Source organism: Rhipicephalus microplus, chromosome 8 (assembly GCF_043290135.1).
Source record: "Rhipicephalus microplus isolate Deutch F79 chromosome 8, USDA_Rmic, whole genome shotgun sequence".
Lineage (NCBI taxonomy): Eukaryota > Metazoa > Arthropoda > Arachnida > Ixodida > Ixodidae > Rhipicephalus > Rhipicephalus microplus.
The window spans coordinates 10,451,387-10,479,344 of NC_134707.1; the positions used below are offsets into that span (position 1 = coordinate 10,451,387).

The 27,958-nt window shown below is 44.5% G+C and overlaps 3 protein-coding genes across 4 annotated transcripts in view; 1 reads left to right on the forward strand and 2 right to left on the reverse strand.

Annotated features, from left to right (window-relative positions):
- Positions 1–6,446, forward strand: part of LOC119164110 (MFS-type transporter SLC18B1-like) — a 52,545-nt gene extending 46,099 nt beyond the window's left edge. The window contains exons 11-13 of the mRNA XM_075870990.1: positions 373–447; positions 1,438–1,531; positions 5,088–6,446. Coding sequence (XP_075727105.1) covers positions 373–447; positions 1,438–1,531; positions 5,088–5,282 — 364 coding nt within the window. The 3' untranslated portion in view covers positions 5,283–6,446. The remainder of the gene's footprint in view (positions 1–372; positions 448–1,437; positions 1,532–5,087) is intronic.
- Positions 6,447–12,475: 6,029 nt separating this feature from the next.
- Positions 12,476–26,916, reverse strand: NC2alpha (negative cofactor 2 alpha). 2 transcript variants are annotated; one of them, XM_037416215.2, is made up of 7 exons: positions 26,759–26,916; positions 23,290–23,362; positions 21,216–21,309; positions 17,725–17,847; positions 15,747–15,858; positions 14,728–14,822; positions 12,476–12,960 (listed from the first exon to the last, which is right to left on the reverse strand). In XM_037416215.2, exons 1-7 carry the CDS (start codon positions 26,798–26,800, stop codon positions 12,798–12,800), a joined length of 702 nt encoding a protein of 233 aa, XP_037272112.1. In that variant the 5' UTR covers positions 26,801–26,916; the 3' UTR covers positions 12,476–12,797. The 2 variants fall into 2 exon arrangements, with proteins under 2 accessions (XP_037272112.1, XP_037272113.2); XM_037416216.2 differs by lacking the exon at positions 26,759–26,916 and adding an exon at positions 23,494–23,646.
- Positions 26,917–27,231: 315 nt separating this feature from the next.
- The window catches only part of LOC119164113 (retinol dehydrogenase 14), a 1,318-nt gene continuing 591 nt past the window's right edge, over positions 27,232–27,958 (reverse strand). Inside the window, exon 1 of the mRNA XM_037416217.2 lies at positions 27,232–27,958. This exon is cut by the window's right edge and continues 591 nt beyond it. Coding sequence (XP_037272114.2) covers positions 27,500–27,958 — 459 coding nt within the window. The 3' untranslated portion in view covers positions 27,232–27,499.

Sequence of the window (27,958 nt, forward strand, 5' to 3'; positions counted from 1 at the left end):
CCTCTTTTGCCCTTTTCAAGAACCACTTTTTTGCAAGTGCCCCTTTTAAAACCTCTCTCTTGCTATTTTGCAAGCGCGTCTTTCGGTCCCCTTTTCTTGCCGATACCCTTTATTGTGTTGTCTTTCAATTTATTTTCATGATAAAGTAGCACCAATAAGTCACCTTTATGCTTTATATCTCCTTCACTAATTCGCAGTTATTTGCGAGGTGTTTTATGCAACTATGTGCCTAGCAGCCTTCGGCACAAGTGGTACTTGGCTATACAGGAGGTCACTCTTCTGAACGCCACCACTGTAATGTATTTGAGTGCATACATTTAAAAAAGAAAGAGATAATTGCTGCAGTCATCTGTGTATTGTTATTTGTTTCAGGAACCGGGGTTTCGAGCGTAGCATCGCCACCAACGGCTTGGTCTCTTCCATGTTCACCCTGTGCCAGTCTATAGGGTCAGTAGTGTGTTATTTACTCTTATTGCATTTATTTGTTTCTTTTGTCCATCAGGAGTTTTTTAAGTATCAATATATCGCTCCCACCGGGTTCTGGTCTCGGTATCTAATGAAGAGTGTGTTGCAAAAATTACATCCGCAAAGAAAACACTAAAATGTAGCTGAGGGTAGTTGGCCGAGTATTCTAGTGGCAGTGCGTACATATTTATCAAAGCTATTTGGTTATGAAAAAACACTTCAAGGTGGTTTTTAATTGACATTCCAATTTATGTTCCTCTGCATTGTGAAATTATGTAATGATGCACAGTTTAAGGGACTCGGGAGGGACGTCATCTTTATCAGCCAGTCGGAGGGTTGCGGCATGGCAGTACATGGCAACGCCTATGATAACACTGGTCGGTTGTCACTCTGAATGCTAATTCCTCCAACTTATCGGTATTGCTCTTTTATCCGCCCTGGTTTGCCCAGCGTGATGTTACGGCCACTCTGATTGGTTCATATAATTGTTGTATTGTAATTGCCGAATGAGGCAATGCCCAGAATAGCAACCTGTTCTCGTAAGGCGACTGTCACGGGGATATAGGTTTAGTTTCATTTCCAGCCAGACTTTTAAACTGAAAATTAGTCCAACTAGAAAGACTTGTGGTTCGATAATTTCACCCGAAGTGCACTAATATCCGGCTGGAACTTTTTCAGTTCCTGGCTGCAATTAGGTCATATTTAAACTGACTATTTATCGACTTCGAGCTGAAAACGTAGGGCTATATATTCGAATTATCAGACCCAAATATTTCTTGGAGGAAAAGTTCGTTAATCAACCTAGAAATTGAACTTTTCTTTTATGTGAACTACAGGCCACCTATTTGAGCATGATTTCGGTCTGTAACTGTTCAGGCGTTTGGCTATGTATGCGCACTTTACACACGCACTCCGTGTGCGTAGTGGCCAAAGTTGTGATAGCGTGTACTGTTCTGTGGTGACTGAACATAGGTCCTTCACTGGCCCTGCTCTCGGAGGCGTCCTGCTGCAGCACGTGGGCTACGCCTGGGGCACCGTTGTGCTATTCAGTTTTCAAGCCATCGTGGTGAGTAGTGGTGGGAATGCTCTGAGATAGGTTGCACTAATTATTCCCAGAGGTAGTTCTTGTATTCCCAAAAGAATGTTCGCTAATCATATGTGGCATTTTTTTAATCTATAGGAGCAAAATATAAAAACTGAGACTGGGCTGAATTTCATGGGAGCATAAAGCATGCCTAAGTATCCATAATTTTCAAAACGATTAATTGCGATCGAAATGGGGTGATGCCTCATTTTAAAATGAACTCACAAGCCAGATCCTGCTTCTGTTTGAACCAAACTGAGCCACATCTATTGAACCAGCACTGCGTCAGCAATCGGAACTTAAACGACCAACACGGCCTCAACATTAGTGCTTTGCTATTGTGCTTTCGTTCCCCAGTTAGTTTTTCTTGAGTGAATTGGTACATAGAAAAAGACTTGATGTTGTAAGGCAAGACTTAAATATAAAGAATAAAAAAGAAATATAAAAAATAAAAAGGCTATTTTCCTACCTTCCCTGTTTCTTTCTGCCTCTAGTCTAGTGTTTCAGTAAGACACCATTCTTTCGCTCCAAGACTGCATCATTGATATAGAAGATATGTATAAGATAAGTAGGCATAAGCCTTGAAGAAGTACTGATCTGAAGTGGTGTGGCATAAATGAGGTAAGAAGATGAGCCGACACATTATGCTGAAGTCATCTATAGATGCCAAGAATGCTGCCAATAGTCTAGAATGGCACGCCTTTTGCCTGGAAGGGCCTCACACTCTACAAGTCATCCCAATTGCTCTCGTACATGAAAGGGCGGTACTGAATCATAATTATGGTGTTAATTTTGTCGTAATGGTATTGCTATATTATTTATTTACTGCGAATTGGCCTTCTTTTACGAGATAATTCAGCCCAAATAAAATGTTTCAGTCTTTAGGAGCCAAATTCAAATTTTCCTCCCGATTGCCGAGCATATCAGGCTATAGAGATTTTAGGCGCAAGATCGAGTCTTTATTTTGGCGACTGTAGTTTACTGGCAAAAGATAATTGTAGCAGGTCTTACCGTATTGTCAGTAGCAAATAATTGCTTTTTTCAGTTTTATTTAAAGTTGACTTGACTATTTTAGCAGAAAAAACACATATATATGCCTCAACAAATCTAGCACCAGTTGCCGTCTGCAGAGCATTTAGTGTGGATGCTTTCGTCTACTTGCGATCACCGTATACAGTGTCATGACTGCTCTGTGGTCATAGCCTGTTGTACACTCATAATGACTTGCTGAACCCTTTCACAGTGAATCGGTATATGCATGGTTAGGTTCTGGCGGATAGCGTCTGTAGACAACACGCTTAAAACAATTCTTGGCGCCCTTGGTCACAAGTTCTCCTCATCCCTAGGTACAGATGGATCCACTGTTAAAGGGAATACCTGTGTGAGCAGCATGTTTAGATTTCGCATTGTTACGGAAGCATGGTAACTTAGGCATGCATAAGACTACTGGTGGTTGAAAGTTCTGACTCCTTACGACTACTGACTTGCATGAATATCGTTTCCTCATCCACTTGCTCTTAAGGGGCCAGGAATATTGGTGTGCATTCGAGTGTTTCCTTTAACAGTGAACCGTGCTGTACATGCACCCATCGTACTCTCGCCACCATCGATTCTTTTGCGCCGACCACTCTAGCGCATGAACCCGCGCAGCCTCCACTTTGTCAACATTCTAGCCTGGCCATAAAAAAGGAAAACTCCCTTCCAATAAGGCTTGGCGTCAAACAGTTACATGCTGCACTATATAAAATTCCCATAAGGCACAGCACCACAACAGCATCACCCAAGGCAGAGTCACATGTGTGGTGGCTACAAGAACAGGCTGCCTGGCTTCGAAGGGGATCATTAGGTCACTACCCAGACGAACGTTGAGCAGTATGCACGTCAACTGCCGCAGCTGACCGATTGAACAGTTGAATTTCTACATCGGGATTCAGCCTTCAGCAGATACGACAGCCCGACCCCCTTTCACAAGTGGCAGGATACCTGGCTGTGGCACATCCCATCGATAGCTACGCTGGTTTAATTGTATCGTGCCGTAGACATCGCGCTCGCACTGTTATTGGCAAGTGCCGTTTGACTCTCAATGGGACAAACTCTATTGTTGACTCGGAGTAAGGGCAGCGTGACTTGAATGAGGGCCGCGAATTGAACGGCATGAAAATGACATAAAAGCCACTGCCACAGAACGTGCAGCTGCAGCCGCTGGGTTTGCTGGCTCCCATCTTTACGGCAGTGAAAGAATTCCAAATCTTCTACAGTAGATTTGTGAGCAGTGATGTTCACAGAATTGCCAAGTCGCAGGATGAGGGAGGAAAGAAACCTTTATTTAAGCTGGCAGAGCCAGATAGCCCTTATCCCAACCGGGCTTGTCAAAATCCCTAGTCCGGGTCGTCATTAGTCGAAGCCGCCACCCGAGCTCTCTGGACCACAGTTCTCTGTTCCTCTAGTGTGGAGCTGTTAGGTAGGGTCGTCTCCCAGTCCTCTTTGGTAGGGTTGTGAATGGGCGTTAATTTTGGGTTAATTTGCCAGGTCCAGACCATATGGTAAATGTTGGTCACTTCACCACAGTACTGGCACTGTCCACTTATTTTTGGGTTGTATTATTTGAGTATGGCTGCACAGAGGGGCGTATTTGTATGTAGGCGTTGCTGCAGTGGCGCCTAAAGGCAAATACGCCAATATTCTCAATATTCTTTGATTTCTGGAAACCATGTTAAAGGTGTGGGACGTTCAGGTCTATCAGGGCAACGGGGAGCAGCCCGGAAGTAAGCACGTGGGCTGCTGAATGTGCAGCCTCGTTACCGTGGAGACCCTGATGTGCCAGAGTCCATTAAGACATTTTGGAGTGGGATCACGGTCCTTAGATGCTCAATTTTAATAGTCTTTTTGCCAACGGAGAGATTTCCCTGTCAGATAGCTCTCACTGGCTCTTCGAGAGTCTGTAACTATTTGTTTTGAGTTAGGATAGGATACCGCCAATGCGATGGCCACCTCCTCTGCCTGACTTGGGTTTGTGGCTTTGAAAGTGAGGCCTTCCACCTGTGTTTCTTGATGTATCACTGCTGCCGTGTAGTAACCTCTGGGTGACAACCCAGCCATGTCGACGTAATAGACCCCATTAGGGGAGGCAAACCATTTTTCAAGTGCCTCAGGGTGTGCTCAGGGTGTGCTTTCAAGTGCTCAGGGTCGTGAGAGGATGCAAGTGTACAGCAAGAGAGAAAGAGCTTAGCACAAGCCTAGTGTAACAAGGGTGATGGAGACGGGTGGGGATGAAGGCGATGGTAAAGCATAGCAAAGCAATGAAGTGTCGAGGCAAGGAAAGAGAAGCGAGGGAGAGCAGTAACATTGCTTAGCCTTAATCCTGCTTTAAATGGTAGTTTTACAAACGACACTCTTTGCCTGCGTTGCACAACTTTGTGAGGCTTTCCCTATATCTCTGTTGTTCATTTGGTTTTCCGATAGCAAAGCCATGCCTAAACATTAGTATCACTCCACCTTCTACCCTTTGGCAACCGTGCCTGCATTGCATTTCGCGCAGGCCGTTCTGGTGACTACCGTCTATCTTCGTGAAGTGTGCTGCTCCAGTTCCACCATCATCCGATCGAATACGCACGGGCGGCTGCTGGACGCCGACACTGCCACGAACTCGTCCAGCTGCGAGTTTACGACCGTTTCGGGCCGCGTGCATAAGGCGCAGCAATATGGCACCTGCAACGGAGACGGCCTGTCATAATGATCGACCCCTTGCATCCGCATTTCCCCACTAGACGTCGATGCTGTTTTCGTCATGTGATACATGCATCCACGCTGGCGATATGTATCGCAAGTTGTAGAGAGGCCGTTTGCTCTCCAATCATCTGACTCAAGAGATCTTAGGTCCATATAGTGGACCACTGTGTGTAGGGATGATCTAGGAGTTGAAGCAGCTAGGCCTAATGAAGAGTTTTAATGCCGGCGACCCCCAAACCGCTTGTGCACACTCGTTCTTGTGTTCCTTTATGCTCCCAGCCGCATCCAACGAGAATGCAGAGACATGAGGGCTTGCATACACAAGCCTCTTTGGTGGGGCCATGGCGCTCAAACTTATAGCGAGTTTTGCATGCGTAGGGACCGCAACAGCGTTGCATAAGAATGCTGCATTGACGAACTCCACATCGTCCCGTATGCTACAGATGCAGTACTGAATCATGAATTACTTTCCATGAAAATAAAAATGTCAAGCTGCATTCCGGTGAGCGATTATCTTCAGATCGCGACAGCTAACCCTTGGCCTATATGAACAACGGCTGGCGCAATTACTCTTGCAGTTGTGCCCTTCGAAATACACCGTTTCTGGTGTTTTTGTGTTGAAACGTGGGCGTTTTAAGATACACTCTCTGTGCTGCTGAGTTCAAGACGCAGCAGGAACGTGCGTTCACTCGAATATTCATTATTCAGCTAGTGTGCACCAGAGAATAGAATAGCGAGGAAAATCTAAACAATTTGCCGGTTCAACCCATGATCATGGCCACCTGGGTCATCTGTAGCAGCTGCAAGCCTTTTGCATGTAGTTCTTGTTTTGTTTTTAATTTTAAGTTCAATACATTTTAACAAAGCTGCCCCACTTTTAAAACTTTTGGGGGTTTTTACAAACTTGCGGAGCAAGTTATTGCATATTTTCAGCATTTGAAGTCGTGTACAACCCTCCTGAAATTTCTCGTATGCTATTCAAATAATTCCGAGTGCTTCAGTAAGACTACTACTGAAGTATGCGACAAACACGTTCTTTAAGAAAATATATGGAATATTGGAGTGTCATGCGGAATGTTTCACTAGGGAAAACATGGCGACCACCAAACTGCCAGTGCTATGCAATCGAGTTACTTGTTTTCAAATAAAATTGTTTGTGATAACCCGAGCTGTCTTTGGTTTTCTGTTTTCTGTCTTTCGAAGCATTTGCGATTACGGCACAATATATTCTTTTTTCTTTTAAACATATGGTCATAACACAAATTATATGCCAAGTTTCAGGTGCATCTACGCAATCTCGACCAAGCATTTATGTGGCCAAAAGGTTTTCTTTTTCTCGTTTGCCTTTACATGGAAAAGTCTATTAGGGTGTGTTGCTTCTGGAGCCTCCGAGGTGGCGGGCGTGCGGCTGCCATGTACTCGCCATCTTGGAGGCCATGTGTTATGTAAATAAATGGATGTTGTGAGATTGTATAGCTCTAAAATGAGGCCTTTTGATTTGGGAAAGCTAATATGTACCTTCAACTGAATGCGTGTGAAATTTTTTTTCTTTTTTTAGACGGAGGCCAACTCTCCTTTTTCGAGAACAACTTGAGGAAATTACATTCGCTATAAAAAAATACTAAACAAAATATCAAGTTGCCAACTGCGCATCTTCTAGTTCAAAGAATTGGGCTGGCTCCACACTATTGTGGTGCCAAGCCTGACTGGTGGGCGCTGGATGGCCTGCTTAGTTTGTGTTTATTTTTTTCTTTCTACCACTCTTTCTACTGTATTTCTTTTTTATCCGTTTATTTTATATTTATTTCTGTCTGCTTCTTTTTATCCTTTCTTCTTACCTTTCTTCCTATTTCTTGATTTCATTGTCTCTCTTTCTCTTTTATTCTCTTTGTCGTGTTCGTTATTCTTTTCCTTTTTGAGACTGTTTCTGTTTTCTCTAATTCTTTTTCTGTCTCAATATTTTTGCCTTACTTCTCTTTCTTTCCATGTCTTTCTTGTGTCCTTTTCTTTGCATATCTTTCTATTTCTGTGTATTATATTTTACCAGCGAGGCTGTTTTTGGTCGAGCCCTTCTTATGTCCGGGATCCACTGTAACGCTTGTGGGCGCCGTAAACAGGTATGCGCCACAGACGTTGGGTAAAAGGAAAGAGGCAACAGTCAATCCAACAAATGGCCAGCACGTTACCATACATAGTCGCACCACTGTCACATGACACTTTGTGGTCGGCTGCCACCTCAAAGCTTAACAAAGAGTATTAAATTAAGAGCCGTAATACAACGTTTCAGTGCATCTTCAGGCTTCTTCGTAAACCTGTGTACAAGAGTGCTATATGGTCAAGATGCAATAAAGCTATACTACCAACTCAAAGCTTAACAAGTGTTTAATAAAGAGCAGTGATACAGTATATATGAAAGACTTGTGAAAGATAGGACTGCATTAGCCTCGCTAAGGGAACGCAACCAGCCTTGCAGTTTCGTCAGTGTACATGTCATCGAGACCATGGCGGTCGCATTTTGATGGAGGCGAAATGCATTGCCAGTGGCCTGTGTGTCTTGCAGCGTCAGTGTACATTCAAGAATGCCAAATGGTCAAAATGTCCAGAGCCGATCAATACGGCTCGCACCGTGGTTTTCGAATTCACTATGGATGCGAGACTGGCTTGTTGGTAGCACATCTTCAGTAGGTTTCATAGTAGCGCACATACAAGAGAGGACAAAATGAAGGCGAGCTACATGTGTGCCCTTGTTTTGTCCTCTCTTGTACATGCACTACATAGAAACCTACCGAAGACGTGGTTTTGAAGCGTACAATGGAATATATTATTGTTACCACAGGCGTACCCAGGAGGGCAGCAGGGAAGCCCCCTCCCCTCAATCAACTAAAGGGGCTGCAAGTTGTGTCCCATTGCTTTACTTAGTCGGACCTTTGACATCATTTAGTTCACAAACTTTCACAATTTGCTTTATTTTGTGAAAATTTACAACTGGGAATGCAAAAATGGTACTAGTTCAAATGATTTATGGAAAAATTTCATGCGGGGACCCGTCAGTGCCCTCAGGAACTGGTCCCAGTTGCTTCCCCTCTACCACTTGTTATTAGACACAGCCAGACAGACACAGGTATTCAAAGTAACTGCTGTACACGAAGAAATGCTTCACATTTAGAAGTTGGGGGCAGAGTGAGAAAGTAAAGAGACCCTTAATTCACCGCACATGCTCGCAAGGTTGCAGGAGGTCAGTTATAGCAAAATACCGAGTAAATGTGATACATCCAAATGTGGCCTACTGCGTTCAAAGTTTTGCGGCAACAAAGGAAGAAAAGGAAAAGAAGGCAAAATGGAAAAATCGCAGCACATCCACGGAGTGAATAATGATGAGTGGGGCGAAGCGTCCGTCAGCCCGTCCGTGCTTCCATCCGTTTTTGCTTCTGTCCTAGCTTCCATCAGTCCGTTATTGCTTCAATCCGTTCGTTCTTGCTTCTGTCTGTCCGTTTGTTCTTGCTTCCGTCCGTCTACACGACCTTCTGTGCGTCAATCTATGCTTCAGTCCATCCATCCATCCATTCGTGCGTCCATTCATCCATCCGTCTGCTAGTATGTACATGCATTCGTCCATGCATCCATCTAGTGAACTTCAAGTACCTCCATCTCCCATCTCGCCACACCTGTGGAACATACCCACTCTAGAGCGGGTATGTATCATCAGTGGCGACATACATACATATATATATATATATATATATATATATATATATATATATATATATGGAGGAGCGACAGACCCACGCCATAGGAGCTTTGCACCTAAAAAAATGCATTGCCTTGTACCTTTCCCATTTGTGTCCAGAGTTTTTTTTTTAGCTGTGCCATGAATAGCAAAAATGCCCAAGCTTGTCTCTTGTATGGTAAACGTTAAAGTACAGCAAACTATACCAATAATCACTTCAAATCTCTCAAGTGATTTTTTTTAGAATAGTGGTGCAACTATCATGCCTGAGCATGCCAACGAATTTCAACTTACCGTTTTAAGGGTGGTCACATGTCCTTCCAACAACACAAATTCACTCTGCCTCACGAAAATGTGGAACCAGTTTCTACGGAGAGCATAAGAGGAGAGAGTGTAGAAGAGGAGAAAGATGGGCAGAGGGATGCACATGCACATTGAAGGTGTGGACATGCCACTACTGAGGAGGCGTTTCACTGCCTTCGCCAGGGACTCGGAAGAGAGGGGGGAGAGTAGAAGAGGAGCGAGAGTGGGAGGGGTGCGCATGCGCTTCAAGGATGTTCACGCCACACACTGGATTGAGCTCGACCCCAAGACGCTTCGCATTCAAAAAATTACGTTATCTCCAGCAAAGAAACCATATGTAGATGCGAAGCAGTAGGCGCTATTGCTTATACTGGCGGCAACGTTGACGCTTATCGCGGTGTTGCGCAGGAGACAAACCTGGGGAGGCGCAGTGCATGCAGTGATGGACTGGTGTTTCTTACTGGAACATGCCAATCACTGCTAATTGGCAGTGAGTGAAAAACAAAAGGCTCTGATTGGACACAGAGACTCGCAGTTCGTTTTTGTTAAGGCGCACGCTGCAAAATTGATTGTTCAACAACGCACTGGAAAAAGCTCCAACGGGCCTTACCTTGGAGTTCAAGATAAAGTGCCTAAACATACGGAGTGGCCAGTGAATGGTTGTGCAGCACGAGAAGTCTGTTTTTTCATTCAAGAAACCATCTAGCGGACGCTGCCTGCATCAGCATTGCGAGGCAAGAGGGGGCAGCATAGGAGAGGAGAGAGGACGTGCATGCCCAATGGCGGTGTAAAGGGCGCGGGGAGGAATGCCTAGAGGAGGGGGGCCGGGAGCAAGTGTAGGTTATCAGACGCTCCCTGCATCGGCGTTGCATCGGGGAGAGGGGGGAGCATGCATAGAATTTCCTAAAATTAACTAGAGAGGACACTGCCGCTGCGATTGCTCAGCGACCATGGGAACTATGGGTATGACATGAATGTGCCTAGTCTTCGTGCTTGCAGGCGGCAAATTGCATTTGTGGCTTCGTTTATTGCCGTGTTTTTGCTTTTTTTCGACGAAAACACCACATTGTTTTTCACTTCATGACCCTATTTAAAGTGGTAAGTCTAAAATATTAAGGTGGTAAAGCGTTACTGCTGATAGTTGTTTTGTGACAAAGCAGCTTCAAGCCACGCAAAGCCAGAACGAATGTAAAGTACAAAAACAAGGCAAATCAATGTCATACCTATGATTCCCATGCTCTCTGAAGCGCCATGCGTTGCAGCTCCCGTAGACACTAGTGCTAGAGTTCCCTCTAGTGTATATTCAGAAAACTCCATGGAAGCATAGAAGAAAGATGAGAGGGGACGATGGGGGTGTTAACACCACTGGGTGGGATGCCTAGAGGAGAGAGAGGGGAAGCGAGCACAAGCAGGTGGTAGGAGAGAAGTTGAGAGAGATTGATTGATTGATATGTGGGGTTTAACGTCCCAAAACCAATATATGATTAAGAGAGACGCCGTAGTGGAGGGCTCCGGAAATTTAGACCACCTGGGGTTCTTTAACGTGCACCCAAATCTGAGCACACGGGCCTACAACATTTCCGCCTCCATCGGAAATGCGGCCGCCGCAGCCGGGATAGAAGTTGAGAGAGAATGCGTAGCTGTTGGAGAGAGGAAGACTAATGTGAGTGCGGACGCCGCGGGACAAGGACACGAGCAAGAGATGCTTCGCATCTAAAAGACTTGGAGGTTGGGAGACAAGCAAGCCTTACAGGAAGACAAAGTGACAGAGAGCCATGCAGAGTCTGAAAAGAACACTGATGGAAGAGGGCATGCGTTGAACATCCATACTGCTGCCTTGCGCGGTTGTGCGCAGTTGCACTGGCACCCCCATGTGCCCCTCCAAAGGAGGCTGGATACCTGGAATGACTGCCACAGAAAGCTGGCTTGCCTATTCGAAGTGCTGCAAGGTTCGGTTACTTTCAAGGGTGCCTCACAGTATTCACCAACAGAACTGTCATACTTGATTGAATAGCTGCCGAACAAGATTTCGCTGTTTACTCCAGGGCGCCTATGACCTACCGACTTTTTTTTCTCGTACATAGCTTTGTTTTTACCGCAGTAATAGCTTTTCGTCTCTCATGAGCTACAACTGCTTGCATGGCATTTGCCAACCTTAGCAACCTGGGAGTTCAGGTTAGCAAACTACTAGATTCATGAAGTGAAAAGATACCAAGGCAGCAAGCAGTATGGGTAGTCAAGGCCATTTACACAGCCTGTATTTTTGCAACAACTATTATAGTTAATTTCTTACAACGAAGTTGACTACTAGATGGCTGTGGATATTTAAGTAGTTCAGCTACTTGAGCTGTTTTGACCCACAAGAAATTGCCTAAGCTTGTTAGGTCACGTCTTCAATTCCTTTTGGAAAAATGCGATGCCATGGCAGTTCAGACGGAGCCAGGTGCCTCTGCTGGAGATAGCATATAGATGCAGGTGGCACCATCTCACCTGCAGGGCTCCTACATATGGCTCCTCTGTATGTTCTGCAAATGCAAATCCATGTGTTCTGTAGATGCAGTTGCGTATGGCTTGCAGCTGTGTCCCTTAGTTTGCCAATAAGCATACACCACAAGTCTAAAAAAATCAAATTTATTAGCATTTTTTTATGTTCAATTTAAGTTACTACGTCACACCTGACAGACAATGTGGAAGGAAGGGGGCCGCCTATGTACAACACAACCTCGAGGGATGCTTCAGTGGCAGACGCGGACGTGCATCGTCTGGGACATCACGAAGTGACGAAAATGACGTGGGTGACACAAATGAATGAACACTTTTGGAGGAAGGGCAATGCGAAGGAGAAATAGGGAAAATGAGGCCGGGAACAGTCAGGGCATGTTTTATGCGGAGCATGTGGTGTGCTCACTAGGTGCAACTGAAGGCTTCGCACAGCTTCGGTGCAGAGTCCCGGCGATGAGATGGCAGTCCAGCAAAACACCGACGCATTTGAACAATTCAGGCTTTGTGTTGCCAAACACTTGTGTCACTACTCTCAAAGTCTCGCTGCCGTACAGGAGCCATCTACGGGGCAACACTGGTGCTGCACCAAAATAGCAATGGTGTAACACCAGGTCTCTAGCGGGCTTTGCATGAATTGGCGAGAACGATGCACCGGGAACACTGGGTACTGCACTTTCACATGCTTTTTGCACTTTTCTGTGTGCCTTGGCTTGACTTTCTGTCTCCTTAATGCTTAAAATTGGCACTGCAAGCACAAACACCCAGGACTTGACTTAAAATTGGCGGACAGGTAGGCTGCCCAATGACACTATGAAGTTCTACATTGGCATCACTCCACTTATACTGGTCAAAAGTCATCAGCTGGCGACTCGAGCGTCGAATGCCACATGAAGCGCTTCAGTCACCCCAGGCTTGGCGAATGAGGTTGGTTGCATATCACATCCGCTTTTTTTTTTTTGTATGTGTGCTTGAAGTCCTGTTAAGTCCTCAAGAATCATAGTCATCGTCTGGATTTACAGCCGTCGCCGCTGTTGCCACTGCTGATGAACTGGCCATGATGTTTGCCATTGAGCTGGCCATGCTCTTCGTTGCTGAACCAGCCATGAGGTTTCCAGGGTACTGAGGCAGGTGTGGGATATTAGGTGGAAATCTGCAAAGAATGCCACAAAGCAGGCAGTGAGGCCCACATTAGGTGTAGTAAATGAGATGCATTGAACGCAAATTTATCAGTGCTCCGAGGAGCAGCCTTGCGTATGACATGACATCAAAGAAATGCTCTAAATTTATGGACATAGTGGCTGCAATGCCTACTTGGTCCCTGTCTCTAAGTATATGTGCTATTCCACAAATTTTATTAGTGCTCCTATCTACGTAGACCTGATGGTGTTATTGCAGAACTTAATTTCACTCCATCTGTAAAAGACAATGCTACTGAGAAAAAACTAACAAAGTGGACGAGGTACTGCGCTCTGCCATAGCTCAATCAATGTTTCACTGTGTGCGAATTTGATATACGCATGCACCAACCCCATATTGTTGTTTGAGTCAGCATACAAATTTCACTCATATAGTTGAAAGACACCTAAGCTTTCGATGCTTGTTCATTATACTGTGCTATTATACACTCATGGTCAAAAGCTCCCAGGCCATGCTTCCATAGAAATACATAGGGTAGAGGCATGTGGACTTTTGACCCTCTCCCTGTACATTGCTCATGTTGAAAAGCTGCTGAGCCCATTTCAGTACATGTTCTCATACTACACATTTCAGGCATATGTATTAACACATTGTATGTAATATGTATGAAATACAATTTTGTGTCAACAAAAATTGTCAGCCAATGAACATTCAAACCAACAGAATAGAAAAATGTACTAGTCGAATGATGCTATAACAGTGGTCTCAAACTCATCTCAACTAGTGGGCCACTGTCGCAAAAATTTACTCATGCGATAGCCACGATAGTAAAGAAGGTAGGAGCAATAAAAGGGGGGTGTAATATATAAAAATTTTGGATAATGTTGCCATATCAGACGCCCTTTACGTACACCACATATGGGCAACTTCTGAAGAATACTTGACGCCAGCATACAAACAGCATATTGATACTTATTTTCATCCCCAAAATTTCTAAAATCTCAATGCCAACTCTGATTTTTGTTTTGCATGGTAACCACAGTAAGTGCCTCATGAAAAAAAAAAATGCTTAAGAGCAATCATGCATGCTTTGTTCATAAGCATAATATATAAAGAAGGTTGGAAGAAGAGAGCCATTAACAGGCCACGGGCCGCTAGTGAGAGATCGGCGGACCACATGTGGCCGTTCGAGACCCCCGCTTTATAACAGAATGACCTCTCGGGGCACAACCCCAACAAGTATCGTCAAAATCTTGAGCACTGCATTATGAAGACACAAATTAGTGAGCACTTTTTGATGGCTACAGAAGTTTTACTTCCAAACAAGTAAAATACCTTCTAACATTTCTAATATTCAGGTACAACTGCATACAGCCGACACCAGGCACATCGAATTATTGGCTGTATTCAACTGTTGAGAAATCCCCTTATTTTGCCATGCAAAAGTATAGGGTGGGTGCATGCATATATCAAATTCCCACGCAGTGAAACATTGCTCGAGCTACGGCAGAACGCAGTACCTCGTCCACTCTGTTGGGCTTTTGTCTGTGTAATTTCTTGGAGGGTGACCCACTTTCAGGGATTGAATGTGAAGGGCGTGAAGTGTAGAACATTGAACAAGTTGTTCGAGGGTTGTCGGACCCCACCGAAAGAAAGGGCAATTTAACAATCATGCCGTTACACTTCAAGGCAGCAATGAAAGTTCCCAACACTGCTTTCCCTGGTGCAATCGTCTGTAGCATATTCTGCACAACTTGAAACATCTGGGGATGACACTCACGTTGGGGGCTGGAGATAAGCAGTTTTCCGAACACCTGGATAGAGTGACGGATACACAGCCTCGGCTGTGTTCTCGCTGCTCCCGTCGTCCGTCTCCTGCACAAGCAAGGCTTCGAGTGAGCGATTAACAGCTCTCTTGATGCCCAGGTAAAGAAAGTTAACAGCAAACAAGAAACCTCTACAGAAGAGCTGCTGTAGTACTGCTGTAGTACTGCTGTACCAATACTGCTGGGCCTTCTTCACAACCAAGTGTGAGGATAAAACTAGTAAACCAACCTGCCCGGTTATCATTGCCAACTTTGTATGTTTTGTTTGCAATGCCCAAATCTGGTGAGAGACACTTCAATACATGAAAGTCAATGCGAAGGCCTGCGGCGCATCACCAGTCTACCGTCGGATACTGCGACACGTTTGTCAGCAAGATGGTAATGCAGCCTTCGATCGCGATTATTGTGCTGAATCATCGTGGCCATCATCGTAGTTTTTTTAGTGTTTTTTTAACATGCTGGCTGAATGTTGGAAGCTTTTGATTGGTCACAAATTTGATAGTTACGTGTGAGCTACTTGTGAAGAACGCAAAAAAAAAGCATTACAACCATAGGTCGGCACAAATTGTCGGACTCACTCAGACTCGCTCAACAAGCTCATCTTGCATTTTGGAATCACTTGGACACAGATTCTCAATAAATTTCACGAACCGACATAACTTGGACTCGTACTCAAGAAAATTTTCTTCAACCGGACTCACTTGGACTCAAACTCGCGGCCCGGTCTGAGCAAGTCCAAGCGAGTCGACTTACGAGTGAGTTTGCCGACCTACGACAACAACATTAAAGTGCCCAGCAACAAGCACTGCACGAAATCTGAGACCTGCAATGCTCTGCTGTGATGCAAACAAAGTGTCAACAAAGCTATATATCCCCACCTTCGAATATCTGAGCTATCGAAACAGTGGCAAGGCTAGAAGCTTGGCAGAGGGGCTAAATGAAGGCAAAAAAAAGGTGCAATGAGCACGCAAACCTCTTCCAAGTAGTCATCCTCCTCATCTTCCGCACTGTCCGTCTCTTCTGCGGTGGAGTGGCTGGGCCCGGCCACGTCGATGCTACCATTCTTGGCACGAAGCTTCCGGACACTGCGCAAAGGAGATCGGTCTAACACTGTCCCACACTGCCATTCTGGTTAGACAAAGCGTCGCAACATGTTTGTGTTCCCCTTCTCGACAGCATCGTAGAAAATGTTTCTTAACAGCATAGACGACAGCATCGAAGCTTAAGACACCTGAGCAATGGAACAAGTCTGCATGATCTCTGTACGTTGCAACACCACCTTGCGTTGACAAACGAAAACTCAAAATGTCGTATGAAACTGTGCTTTCAAGCTCTTTAATGTTCAATCTGCAAAAACTAATGTATCACAAACTGGGTTCGTAACAAACCCTGCTGATGTCTTCCTTCGAGCTGGCAACCAACTTTTTTAGCCTTTAGCCTGACCATCATCTTGTTTGGACAACAAGGTAGCCTGCATTGTACTTGATGGTGTCTTGGTGAAGCTATTTATTTTTCCGGCTACATAACAATTAGAACGAGACAAAGGATCACAGACATCAAATTTACTCATTTCAAGATTTTTGCATCCACGAGTAGCTATCCACACCCTAGTAGCGATTCATGACCTAAAAGGCAACTGAGGGACGAATAAGCAGTTTTATTGATTTATATCACGAGTGTAGAGCATTATACAAAATGACAATCCCGCCAATTTTAGCACTTGCAGCGCTTCGTCGCGGCCATTTTCGAACGCGCCACAGCTGACCATTTCTCCACGGAAAAAAGTCATGTGAGGCTCAACTAACATTTCGTCTGCCAAGTGCACGCGCTCAGTCACGTCGTGTCACCTGCATTGCCGTCGTCGCCGTACAAAATGTCGACTAAGTTTGAGTACGACAATCTGGGGCTTGAAATCGCCGCGATTCGCAACATCGCGAATCATTTTTGCTAAGATCGATCCTTTGCAGAGCAGCGATACCAAAATAGAGGCCATTCCGAGCAACAAAGAGGAGGTGCCCGAGGAAGCGTGCTTCGACCATGCTCGCTCGTTTGTCTCAATTAGCCATATTGGGGAGTACTGACGCGCACAGCATTCAGGAATACAAAAAGAGATCAATGGAATATCGGTATAGGAAATGCCCACCAGCGTAGAAACAATACAATCTTTGCTTGCCAGGTTCTTCTTAGTGCCTCCGGATGGCCCCGCCTATCTGGTCTCTCACGGTTACGACAACAGTAACCCAGTATTAGAAATAAGTTTATGGACAGACTAAAATTCACTATTAACGATACCTACGTATTATTACTTGTTAGCAATGATATCTTTCTATACACTACTCCACTTTGATAGCTTGTGGTAAATGAAAAGACACACTGTAATTAAGACACTCATTGCGTTTTTTCCGCACTTTCAACCCGACGACTGCAGCTCACAACTGTTCCCCAATATGCTGATTGAAAAGCACACAGTGAATCAAGCTCTTTTCATTCGCCTTTCTTTCATAAGTTGTTTGAATTACATGAAAACATTCAAAGCGCTGCGATGAAGATCAGACATCAAGATCGAGAACGTTTCCAGGCTTTGGCACAAGTCGCCATCGCAATAAGAACACTCAGATCGTGGACGTCATCGCCACTAGCGCATCGTCACTCAGGATGGTATGTGTTAAATGTATCACACCGAACACGTAGCACTAGTGTCGATGTCGCAGGGAACTCCATTTTCCGTTGAGGTTTCGTACTCTTTTTTGCCGTCGAAATATTATAACTGCCACGGGATGGACGCGATTCAAATTTGGCCAACAGAACCTTTGCATACCGAGTAATCGAATGAAAGAGACACCTCAATTATTAAATTTAATGTCGAGTTTTTTTAATGAACGCATGACAAGTCGCCCGTGTCAAGAGCCTGCGACATCGGCTTACGTGGCAAGAAGACAGGGGGTGCTCACCCTGTAAGTTTAGGCCGCACAGGGGGTACCTCGTAGGGCTCCTCGTCGCCCTGGACGTCGGGAACTGAGGAGACCAACTCCTTCAAGAAGCACAGACGCTCGTCTGCCAGAATGCACGCCTTCCTGTCAAAAGAATGGAAAATATGGATGATGAAGGTGTTTTAATGAAATGAAGAAAAAGAGAATGGCATTTTCACACAAAATGGCAGACTGCAAAACTGCAAAGAGCGGGGATGTACGTAATCGACTGGCGAGGTCACATGGTGTTGTTAATAGACTGCTAGACTTGAAATACATGTGCATACACTTGATTGGACAAAGCGAGATCATGTGATCTGCCAGCTCAAGCAATGGTGTACCAACCAACGCCTCATGACACACGATTTGCTGCCAGCGAAAAAAAAAAGAATGTCGTCAGTGCTACATAAAGGCCTACTGCAACAAAATCTCTTCATGTTAATATCAAATTCGTAAAATACTACTAAATGAGCCTGCATGTCGTGTTGATATCATGTATTTTACATGAGTATTAGAAAATGTGAATTTGACAAGTGATTTAATTTGCTAAATAATACTGTGCTATATAAATAACCATGTTGACGATGGATATGAATATTCTCTTGAAATTTGGTTAGTCTTTTCAGTGAAAATAAAAAGCGTTCATCTTCTTCCCTTCTGCTTAGATGGCATCAAAAGTTGTAGTTTCGGTACAACATTTTAAATTACATTAGCAGCCACATGAAAAGCTCGTGAATGTAAAAAAAAGGTAAAGAAATTGCCTCCATAACCACTTGTCAGGAGTGACAAAAATGGCAACAGCACGACTCTGACCACATGCTTTCCCGGCACAGCTTCCGAGATAACGCGACACTTGAGCATCTCTGACGCAGTGGTGTGGCTTAACTCGCATTACAGCGACAACCATCTGGTAGATGAGTCATCCGCTTGTGTGTCGTTTGAAAAGTGGCTTGTGTGTCGTTTGAAAAGCGTCGTTTGAAAAGAAAACTACGTGATTACAAGCTCTACAGCCTTGCTGATATCGCTCCAAGTGCATCTGCTGCTCGCTCATTACGAAGTCAGCCAAAACTAAATTCTGCTTTGGCTAGCCTCTTGGCATCCAGCGTGACCTACTTGCTTGGAAAATGTCGTGCATAGTCGCAGGGCTGTCTCGCGCTTGCCCTTTTGCACTTTCGCTTTCTGTTCCCTTGGAGCTTCTTTTCATCTGCATTATTTCTACAACTATATTTCCCATTCACTCTCCGCTTAGGATATACATTACGCCGCTACTCCACGACGGTCAATCGAAAAAACAAGAAAAAAATAAAAAGAAAATAAAATGCCTCTTCCTCGGTTGCACTTGTCGGAACAGTCAACACTAAATATTGTGAATAGCACTTGTCGGAACAGTCAACACTAGAAACTGTGAATGAATAGAAAAGTATTTTCCTAATGTTCTTTTTGACAGGCCCGACTTGCGATACAAAAGAAAAGAAAGATAGAGGACACGCATAGAGGCTTAACAAGACCTGATTTACGAGCGGCAGGCATCTGTGTTAATGAAGCCTCTATTCAACGCAAGAGGTGGCAGCTCGAAGACACGCTTGTGGAGTTCCTCGCACAAACTCCCAAACACTGTGCGATTCTCAGTTTGGGTACCGATAGAAAAGTTGCGTCTGTACGCACATGCATGCATGCCAGGAAAGGGAAGTGCGTCGCTGTTAACAAACAAACAACCCCAGGTAAATGTCATTGCGGTAATTTACGGCTCTAGCTGGGCAATCGCAAAGAATGCTAGACACAGAAAGCAACGAGCGTGCCAAAAGCATACGTTCTCCAAATTACGGAGAAAGTGCAGTAGACAGAAGCTCTCCTGTGTTTGTCGTTAAATACTTGCGGAGATTGTCCCAGTGCCCTCCAAACGAAAAAAAAAAAAGGAGCCAAGAATACTATTCATGCTAATGCAAGTAGAGTATTGTCACTAAAGTGATTTGTCATCTAGCCTATGACAGTTACCACTTCTGTGTAGACTTAGAAAAATACAATATGGGTGACTCTTAGCACAATTCACTGCATTTTCCTAAAAATACACACAATATTTGCATTAATGGAATGCGGAAACCCTACAGGCACCTGGACAACTTTTTTTTCTTTTTGTCAGATTCGCCTTTCGTAATGTACGCGTGTTGGAATGACATGAAACTTGGAATGGCCCACATACTTACTTTATATAGGATCAACGTCTCTACATTTACATCACAATGATGAGCAAATACTAGGTAAATTTACGTGCACGATGCGATGGCCGCGTATTAGGTTACCACTCAAGCATTCAATTTCAAGTTGTTCAAGCAGGGAACGAAGAAATTCGACATTTTGCTTGAAGTTTATCGTTTTCATATTTTGGTGCATGACCATACATTAAGAAGCCTGAATAATTTATAAGGCAGCTGCCTCATAAATGAGGGCAAACTTACAAGCTGTTGGTTTGTGTGCCTAAAAATTTGCTATTACGTTTTGCATTTGCCACAAGCGTACATATTGATGTGAATGAAATGGTGCAAAATAAATGGAATTCTACTATCTCTTGACAGGCCAGCAAATTGACTTCCGTAGATCCTCTGCTCAATCAGCAACTCGGGATGCCGATAAGTGGCACGTGAACAACGCAAAACAACAAATGCACTTCTGCACTGTTGATAAGTGGTTCTACAGTCAGATAGAAAGATAACTTGTATCTGGTATACAAGCTAGCTAACTGTCCCCCAGTAAATCCAAACATTAGTCAAAATTTACATATACATTCAGGATGCAACACTTCAAGCGCATGTTATGCCCTTAGGTTACAAACTCTGAAAAAGATACAAGCTATGCCCCCCCCCAGTCAATGCCATTTCACGAAAAAGGCAATCGCACAGATTCTTTGTCAAATAGTGTTCACTCACTCTGCAAGCTCCTCCGTGTCCAGCATTGTCGTTTAAGGTTGAGAACTTGGGCATTCCGGCAAAATTTTATTGATTTCAACATCGGTACTCAAAACAAAAATGATACTTTCTCTCAGACAAAACTAACCAATGTTTTGCAACGTGTCTAGTATTTACATGAGTAAAATATGTACTTGTGTTTAGAAGAAAAACTGGTTGGTACTAGACGCGGCAGTTTCGTGGCTGGAGCCGACGTTAATTTTTAGATAGTGACCAAACAAAGGGCACACACAATGAACTGCCCGAGAGTGAACTGCAACCCATAGTGACTCAGATTTAACATTTCTAGTTTGATTACAGTAACAAAACTACTCGGCGAAAAAGAGAAAAAGCATGACCGATTAAATTCCATATTACATTTATTAATTCTCTACACTGACATTCAACCTGGCATTTCTGCCAGTGACAACAATAACATCCAGCCATTAATGATAGGTACACTCACATGCAGCAAAAGCATACACACGTACCAGAACGAAGAGTACAAATGAAATGTCAGAGGTCACTCACAAATGAGACGTGGAGAGCGTCTTGGCACTTCTCGACCTTGTGATTTCACTGGCGCGAGTTACAAGGGACTCTACGAAGAGCTCGAGAGCTCGTGCTGGTTGTTGCGGGGGGTCAAGGAAATGCACGTGGAAGTCCGGCTTTCGCATTCTTCGCTAACGCAAATGAGCGCCTGGGGGCTTTTGGCCAATAGAAAAACAGGCAGGCCTCCTCACCATGAACTGCAGCGCCTACAATGGTTAGCGCCTGCAACAATGCTGGCATAACAAGATAAACTTTTTCCGTTATTATTTTGCATAAAATTTTATTTTGCATAAATTTCAAAAGTAAACAAAGAAGCAAAATTTTCCAGCCCCCCCCCCCCCCCCCCTAATTCAAGCGACGCTGTGGTGCCAAGAGAGGAGCTGGTGAATAAACGCAGCACCGACAACAGTTAAAGTCCCTCCATAGCGTTTTTCGTTGGTCAGGTTAAACGACGTCAATCCTTCCTCGCTTGTTTGCTCCCCGCCAGCTTTCCGCGGCACCATTTTGTATCCCCGAAGCAAGTCCTTTCTGCGGCTGCATGCTGCTGCTTGGATGCTATTTTCCAAAAATTGCAGCAAATCAGACACACAAGATAAGTGGGTTGCATCTACAGTCAATAATTACACCTCATCGTAAAATAGAAATTGAATGCGCAAAAGCGGACAGTGGCACCCTTTGAAAATTCATGGTACTTTTACAAAAATGTGGTGACAGTAGAAGGGCTATAACTGTGGTTTGACAAGAGCAGTTGTAGCAGCACAGCTCAGTCACACCATGGTACACGGAAAACTTAACACACCTCTAATAAGTCAGAGTTAACAGTACGTACAAGAATGGTAATAGCTTTATTACAAAATGAGGACATAAAAATTTGCGACTAGTTCTGATTAACCATGGTTAACATACACCACAACTTGCAAGATCACACACATGCTTAGAATTGTTGAACACAAAAGTGATAATGCGTTCATTATCCAGCATGTTGAAAATGCCATGCTGTGCAGTGAACACAGCACTTTCAATGAGCTGGCTGACAGAAGAAAAACCTGCGCTGTTAGCGTCACCACGAAGTTCTTTACAGTTGTTCACAGAGAAGAGCACACAGCTGCAATTGCTCAGCTGGGAATAATAGATAATACGCTGATTCACAGCATGTTGTAGCATACTGCTTCAGACAATCATGTGGCATCAATCATTATGCCTTATTCTTCTCATATGATAATTGACTTTGAATGCGCACTGATTGACAGTATAGCATAAAAAATTTAGACTTGTAAAAAAAAAGGACAAAGTGCTTTGCTCTACTTACCTGTATCTTTTAGAGTCTTCTATGCGATACTGTGTCCTGTTAACTTGCGTACGAGTTCTTTACGCGGTACTTCCTGCTAACCTATGAATTCTTTTATGTGTGACTTTCTGTTAACCGTGTCCATCAGAGTTACACAAAATCTTCAATCGGTGCACTCGAAGACAACATAATCGTATCGCTTCACTGTTAAGTTACGAGCCATTACAAAATTTTCAACAGAAGAAGGTGACAAGTTTCTGCCAAAGGGACAGAAACTCGTTCTCTGATGAATGCTCATTTCGCAAAGTAACATAATTGTTCCAAGCGTTAGAAGTGACGTCGGGCAAAGCCACCTTTTTGAAGCTCGCTCAAGTGCCGCTAATGTTATTGCAACTTCCACATATACGAAACTTTTTATTTAATATAAGTTATACAGTGCCAAATGTGTAACCTTGGCATGTGATGTAAAAAAATTAAGGTTCAATGTTATGGTTAGATGGTATGGCAATATTTCTTTTTTACCTGCCCTGTGCTACTGCACGCAAATATAAAAACAAAATGCAGAAAGATCACACACACAAATGTGCAGAAATTTACAGTTGGAAGTTAGCGAACATGTGTATCTGGTCTGTTTAGTATGTTGTGGTAATCTCACACGTGTAACAGTATAAAGCGACTAAAAAATGTCACGAAAAAATTCACCAGCATCTCGGTAAGTGTTGGTAAACCAGTATAAAATTAAAGAAACGAAGGATGAAAGGATACAGATGATAACAGGTACTGGCGCAGCTACTTTGCCGACTTCTTCATCTTTTTGCATTATTTTCTTGATTCTCGCCTGCATGAAGCAAAGGTACATTGCAATGCAAGAGAAACAGTGGTGCTAACAATACAAGCCCAAGGCCTGAACATTTAAAGGTTGGCATGGTTACAATTACTTATGTGGAGAGTTCACCAAAGGTACTCAACTGTTCGTAGTAACTGCACAGCAGAGCAGGCAATGAGAAAGGCAGACAGATAACTTTGTGAAGACGTAATGTCTTCACGTGTCATGTTGATTTGTTGCCGCGTCCAGACAACAAAAATCGTTATGAAAGAAATCAACGCATGTATTATCAACACTCCCTGCCATAAATATTCCAGCTATAACAAAAAGCTTATTCAAACATTTAGTCTAGGCCTATATACACCCAAGACATCACTCCATGGCATTCTGTCCTTCACCGATAAAAAAAAGCAGGCGTCCAGACACGGCCCCAAGATACCAGAGCAAAACAAACGCCAACAACTGAAAGCGCACAGCAGCAGAAAAGAAAGTGGGTGCAAAATCTTATCTGTGCCTGCACAGGAGTACATTGCTACCTGTCAGTCCTGCAAACGTGGGGGTCTTTGCGAGAGATAACTATTTTCGTCTTCAGGTGTGAATTATGGTCGATCGTCTGCAAACGTGTCACATGTGCACAGCGTAACTATAAGCACTTAAGATTACATTCTGAGAAAGAAAGCCGAGTAATATGTTTTGTGCCAGTTTCAGTGATTAATCTTAATCACCATTTCACAAAATAATTATACTGCAGTCAGTCATGCTTCATTTTAACATGAAAATAATCCAATTGTGGGCTTCCGACTTGGATTCATTTGTATTCATTTCAAGCAAATAAAAACAATACTTGCGACATTTCTCTAGGAACACAGCACGTCAACCAAGCCGTCGAACATAGTAAGGGCTTTACCAGTTGTTGGCTGTGGTTACATCCAGCACATTATGGTTAAGTCAAGACAGCAATTATGATGAGATCCAACACAATCTATGTGAAGGGTTAAAATCATCCTACGCATGAGTCGCCCTCTTTTTTTAGCGACTATTCTAAGAAACTGGAGCAAACAGGTTGCATTCAAGTATAAGATTGTTGCATTTCGGGGAGATGAGGCAGTCCTGTACAATCAGATACATGCCATTACTGTGTCTACTTTCTTTTTTGCTGCAAGGGTCTTTTCCCGTTGGCGTCAGTTGCGGGCACGAACCTGTTGTGTCCGTGCTGGTGTGCTTTGTCAGGAATCCGTACGAACTATGGTCGTTTACAGTGCAAGAATAAATGGAAGCCCTGTCCACAGTGATCGCTGTCCCACCCAAAAATATGTGCGTAAATGCCCCATCCAATTGTTTATTCCCACGACATCAAGCACCTCTTACATATTTCAGGTAGGTGATTTTAGCATAAAGACATGCTAGTTTTGCTGGTTTTTGCTTGAGAACTTCAACTTTCTGCTAAATTTTGCTCTTGGACTTGGACACGACTGCTTAGCCAGACGTAATATTTTATGTGGGAACAACAAGCTTTTAGTTAGTTCTTAGTATGTGTATTATTTACATGAGCGGCCAGAAAGTACTTAAGGTGTGAATACAAACCATCTAGCACAACTCTCTTGACACAAATGAATCGCAGATGGCGCCACAGTTTCTGGGGGCGGAGCTTATACTCATGCTATGTTGTAACCTACTATAGTTGAAACTTTTTGTCATTCTTGCCTTTAAGTTGGCCGAGATGGGTTAGAACGAATGCTTAGCTATAATCTATTTCCTTTGCCAAACCTCAAACGCTTGCTATAAATCGGAGATGTTGCCAGTACAGGTGCAAACCTGCAAAATTTGAGCCAAACGTGCAACAAGATACGGTATTTTTGGACGCTCTTGCGAAACACAGACACCGAGACACACGTAAACCACAAACTAAACTGCACACACACTAAACCACAAACCAAACCCGCAAAAGCAAATGCTCTTTAATTCGATGCTAATCTAAAAAACAGCAGGGAGTGGAAGATGGAAGCTTGTGATGAAAAAATTCGGAAACAGGGATTGTGTGGCTCGAGCACACGCCGTGTTGATGGAGTTTTAGAACTCGATGGTGCGATACCACAAGTTGCAAGGTACATGCTCGCATGTACGCAGGGCACTCTTAGGTTTGTGGTTTATGTGTGCCTCGCTGTGTCCTTGTGTTTCAAGAGCTTTCAAGAATATATACTACTTTGGCTGGTGCAAGAAAGAGAACCTACACACACACACACAAAAAGCTTCATCCATAGGCACATGATGAAAATACCAAATGTAAGCCACCATCGAATAGCATGGTCCGTGCGCGGCACTCAATTACGCTCTAAGTAACCTTATTGATTATTTCCGGTTTCCTTCGATCTTTTCGGTTCGACAAACAAGCGTGATGAATAACTTCCTATTCACTGCAACGATTCGGCGGTGCGCACGCGAGCGCTAAACAAATCCGTACGCGTAGACATAAACAAAGAAAAAGGGCGGTAGCGTGGGCGCCAACAATATGACAAGGCGAGCGAAAAAAAAAAAAAAACGAGCGGAAAGTTGAATCGAGAAACAACGAGAAATGAAAATGTTTCTCGCGCAAAAGAAGGATTTTTTACGAGGGTGGTGGGGAGGACGTAAAAGCGCGTGAGAACGGTCAAAGAAAGAAAAAAAAAACAAATCGCGGACTTCGAGCGAAGACGCAGCCGGCGAAACATAAGCTTCGAGTGCGAGCACGTTGTTGGTTCACGACGATTGAGAAACAATCCGCACCGCACAGGCGGATCGCTTCTTTTCAAAGAGATCGCCGCGGAGTTTCTCGCTTATTCTTGTTCCGATTTCCGGGGACGTGGTAGTTCGGGGGGGGCCAGCTAGCTCGCAAGCCGACGCACACAACGTCGTGGGGGTCAGCGATTCCCTCGACGTCTTACGCGAGCCGTACAACCACCGTGGCCCCCTTTTCGAACGGGGGAGCAGACCGAATGCGGGGGTAATATACAGGAACGTACTAAGTTAGCGAAACGAGACAAAAGTGGAGCATGTCACAAAGGAAACGAGCTCTTCGTACCACCACGACATCACGCCAGTTTTACATATGATCGTTTTCGCTCCGCGGTCCCTACAACCATATTGCAGCAATTGCCGGGTGCACCGAAGGCGCGCTGGCTCTTTGTACCGACATCGAATCGCGGTTCCAAGGCGGCTCACGAGTTCACGGGGACGCACATGACGGACGAGGAGTAAACGAGGGGACATCTGCAGCGCTTCGAGGCGGGCCACCCGGCAATACTGCTTCGGGGCTCGTTTACATCGAGGCCGATAGCTGGGTCAACGTTAGGACCCATTCAATGCGCGCCTTCGAGAAAGCAATAAAAAAAAACGCGTCAGCGATTGTCAAATAAGAAAGCGCTGGCTTACGGGCGGGAACCTGGCGTTGTATTTCTTCTTTTTGTTGGCCATGCTTCACGACCGCGGATCTTCAGTACGGCATGTGACAAAAATTTTTCTTTTTCGAACTCCTTCCAAGACACTCGCTCTCGCTCGCACAAGCAAGGGGATTTTAATTCCAACTCAAAGCAAATTCGGCCGCACCGTCGTGTGTAAGCCTCAGTTTCGTATACTTGCTTGAGTGCGCAGCGCTTTATTTATAGTAGAATAACGACAAATTATTTTTGCACTAGTTGTTACAACAGTGTACCACTTAAACCAACGGGTTAGGTCATACTGTTTTTCCACCTGCTCGTTTTTTTAACGTAGTTTAGTGACTTCCGGTTCCGGTAACATTTCGCGCTACGAGGATTTGTTTTGTCAACAGGAGCGGCGTCGTGCCAAAAAGCGAAACCCACTGCTTCCACGCCAAACAACAAAAATAGCAGACGACACACGGTGGATGCGGGGGAGGTCACGTTTATTTTACGCACGCACGTAGTAAAGACGCAGAAGATGAATACACTGGCCTTTTCCGTCGAATTGATCGGAAAGGCTAGGTCACAAACACACAATAGGAATAAGTTACTGCATGGTGGAACTAGCTGCCGCGAATTAAGAAGGCACGTCCGAATATTGCGCAGGCCTTCGTAACGAATTTGATCACGGGTGCTACGACGAAGAGTTCGAAACACTAGCAAACTCGACGAAATCAATCAAACACGTCCGGGCTCAGCCTCTAACGTCCACCGACATCACACCCGTCAGCTTCTCGCTTTCGGCCCAAACCTTGCGCGCTAGGTCGTCGTCCAACGCTACGCTCTCCAATTTCTCGGGCCGGCAGTTGTAGTAAAACTTTCCCGAGTGCTGTTCGTACTCCTCGTTGACGGCACAGTCAACGATGCTTTGGCATCCTTGGTCCGGAGTTCGGACCGCGAACAGCGCAAAGGGCAGCAATAGAACCATCAAATACCAAGGTAGTCTGGTGTGGCGACCCAGGTTTGTGTAGACCATGCCTGGGCTCGCAGCGTACGCCTTCACACCCGATCCGCGGAGTCTTCGACTCAGCTCTCGCACGAAGAGCAGGTTGGCGAGCTTGCTGTTGGCGTAAGCGAGTCGTTTGTCGTAGTTGCTCGCGTCCATGAGCAGTTCGTTGGACTTGAGCTTGGCCCGCTTGTACAGGTTCGACGT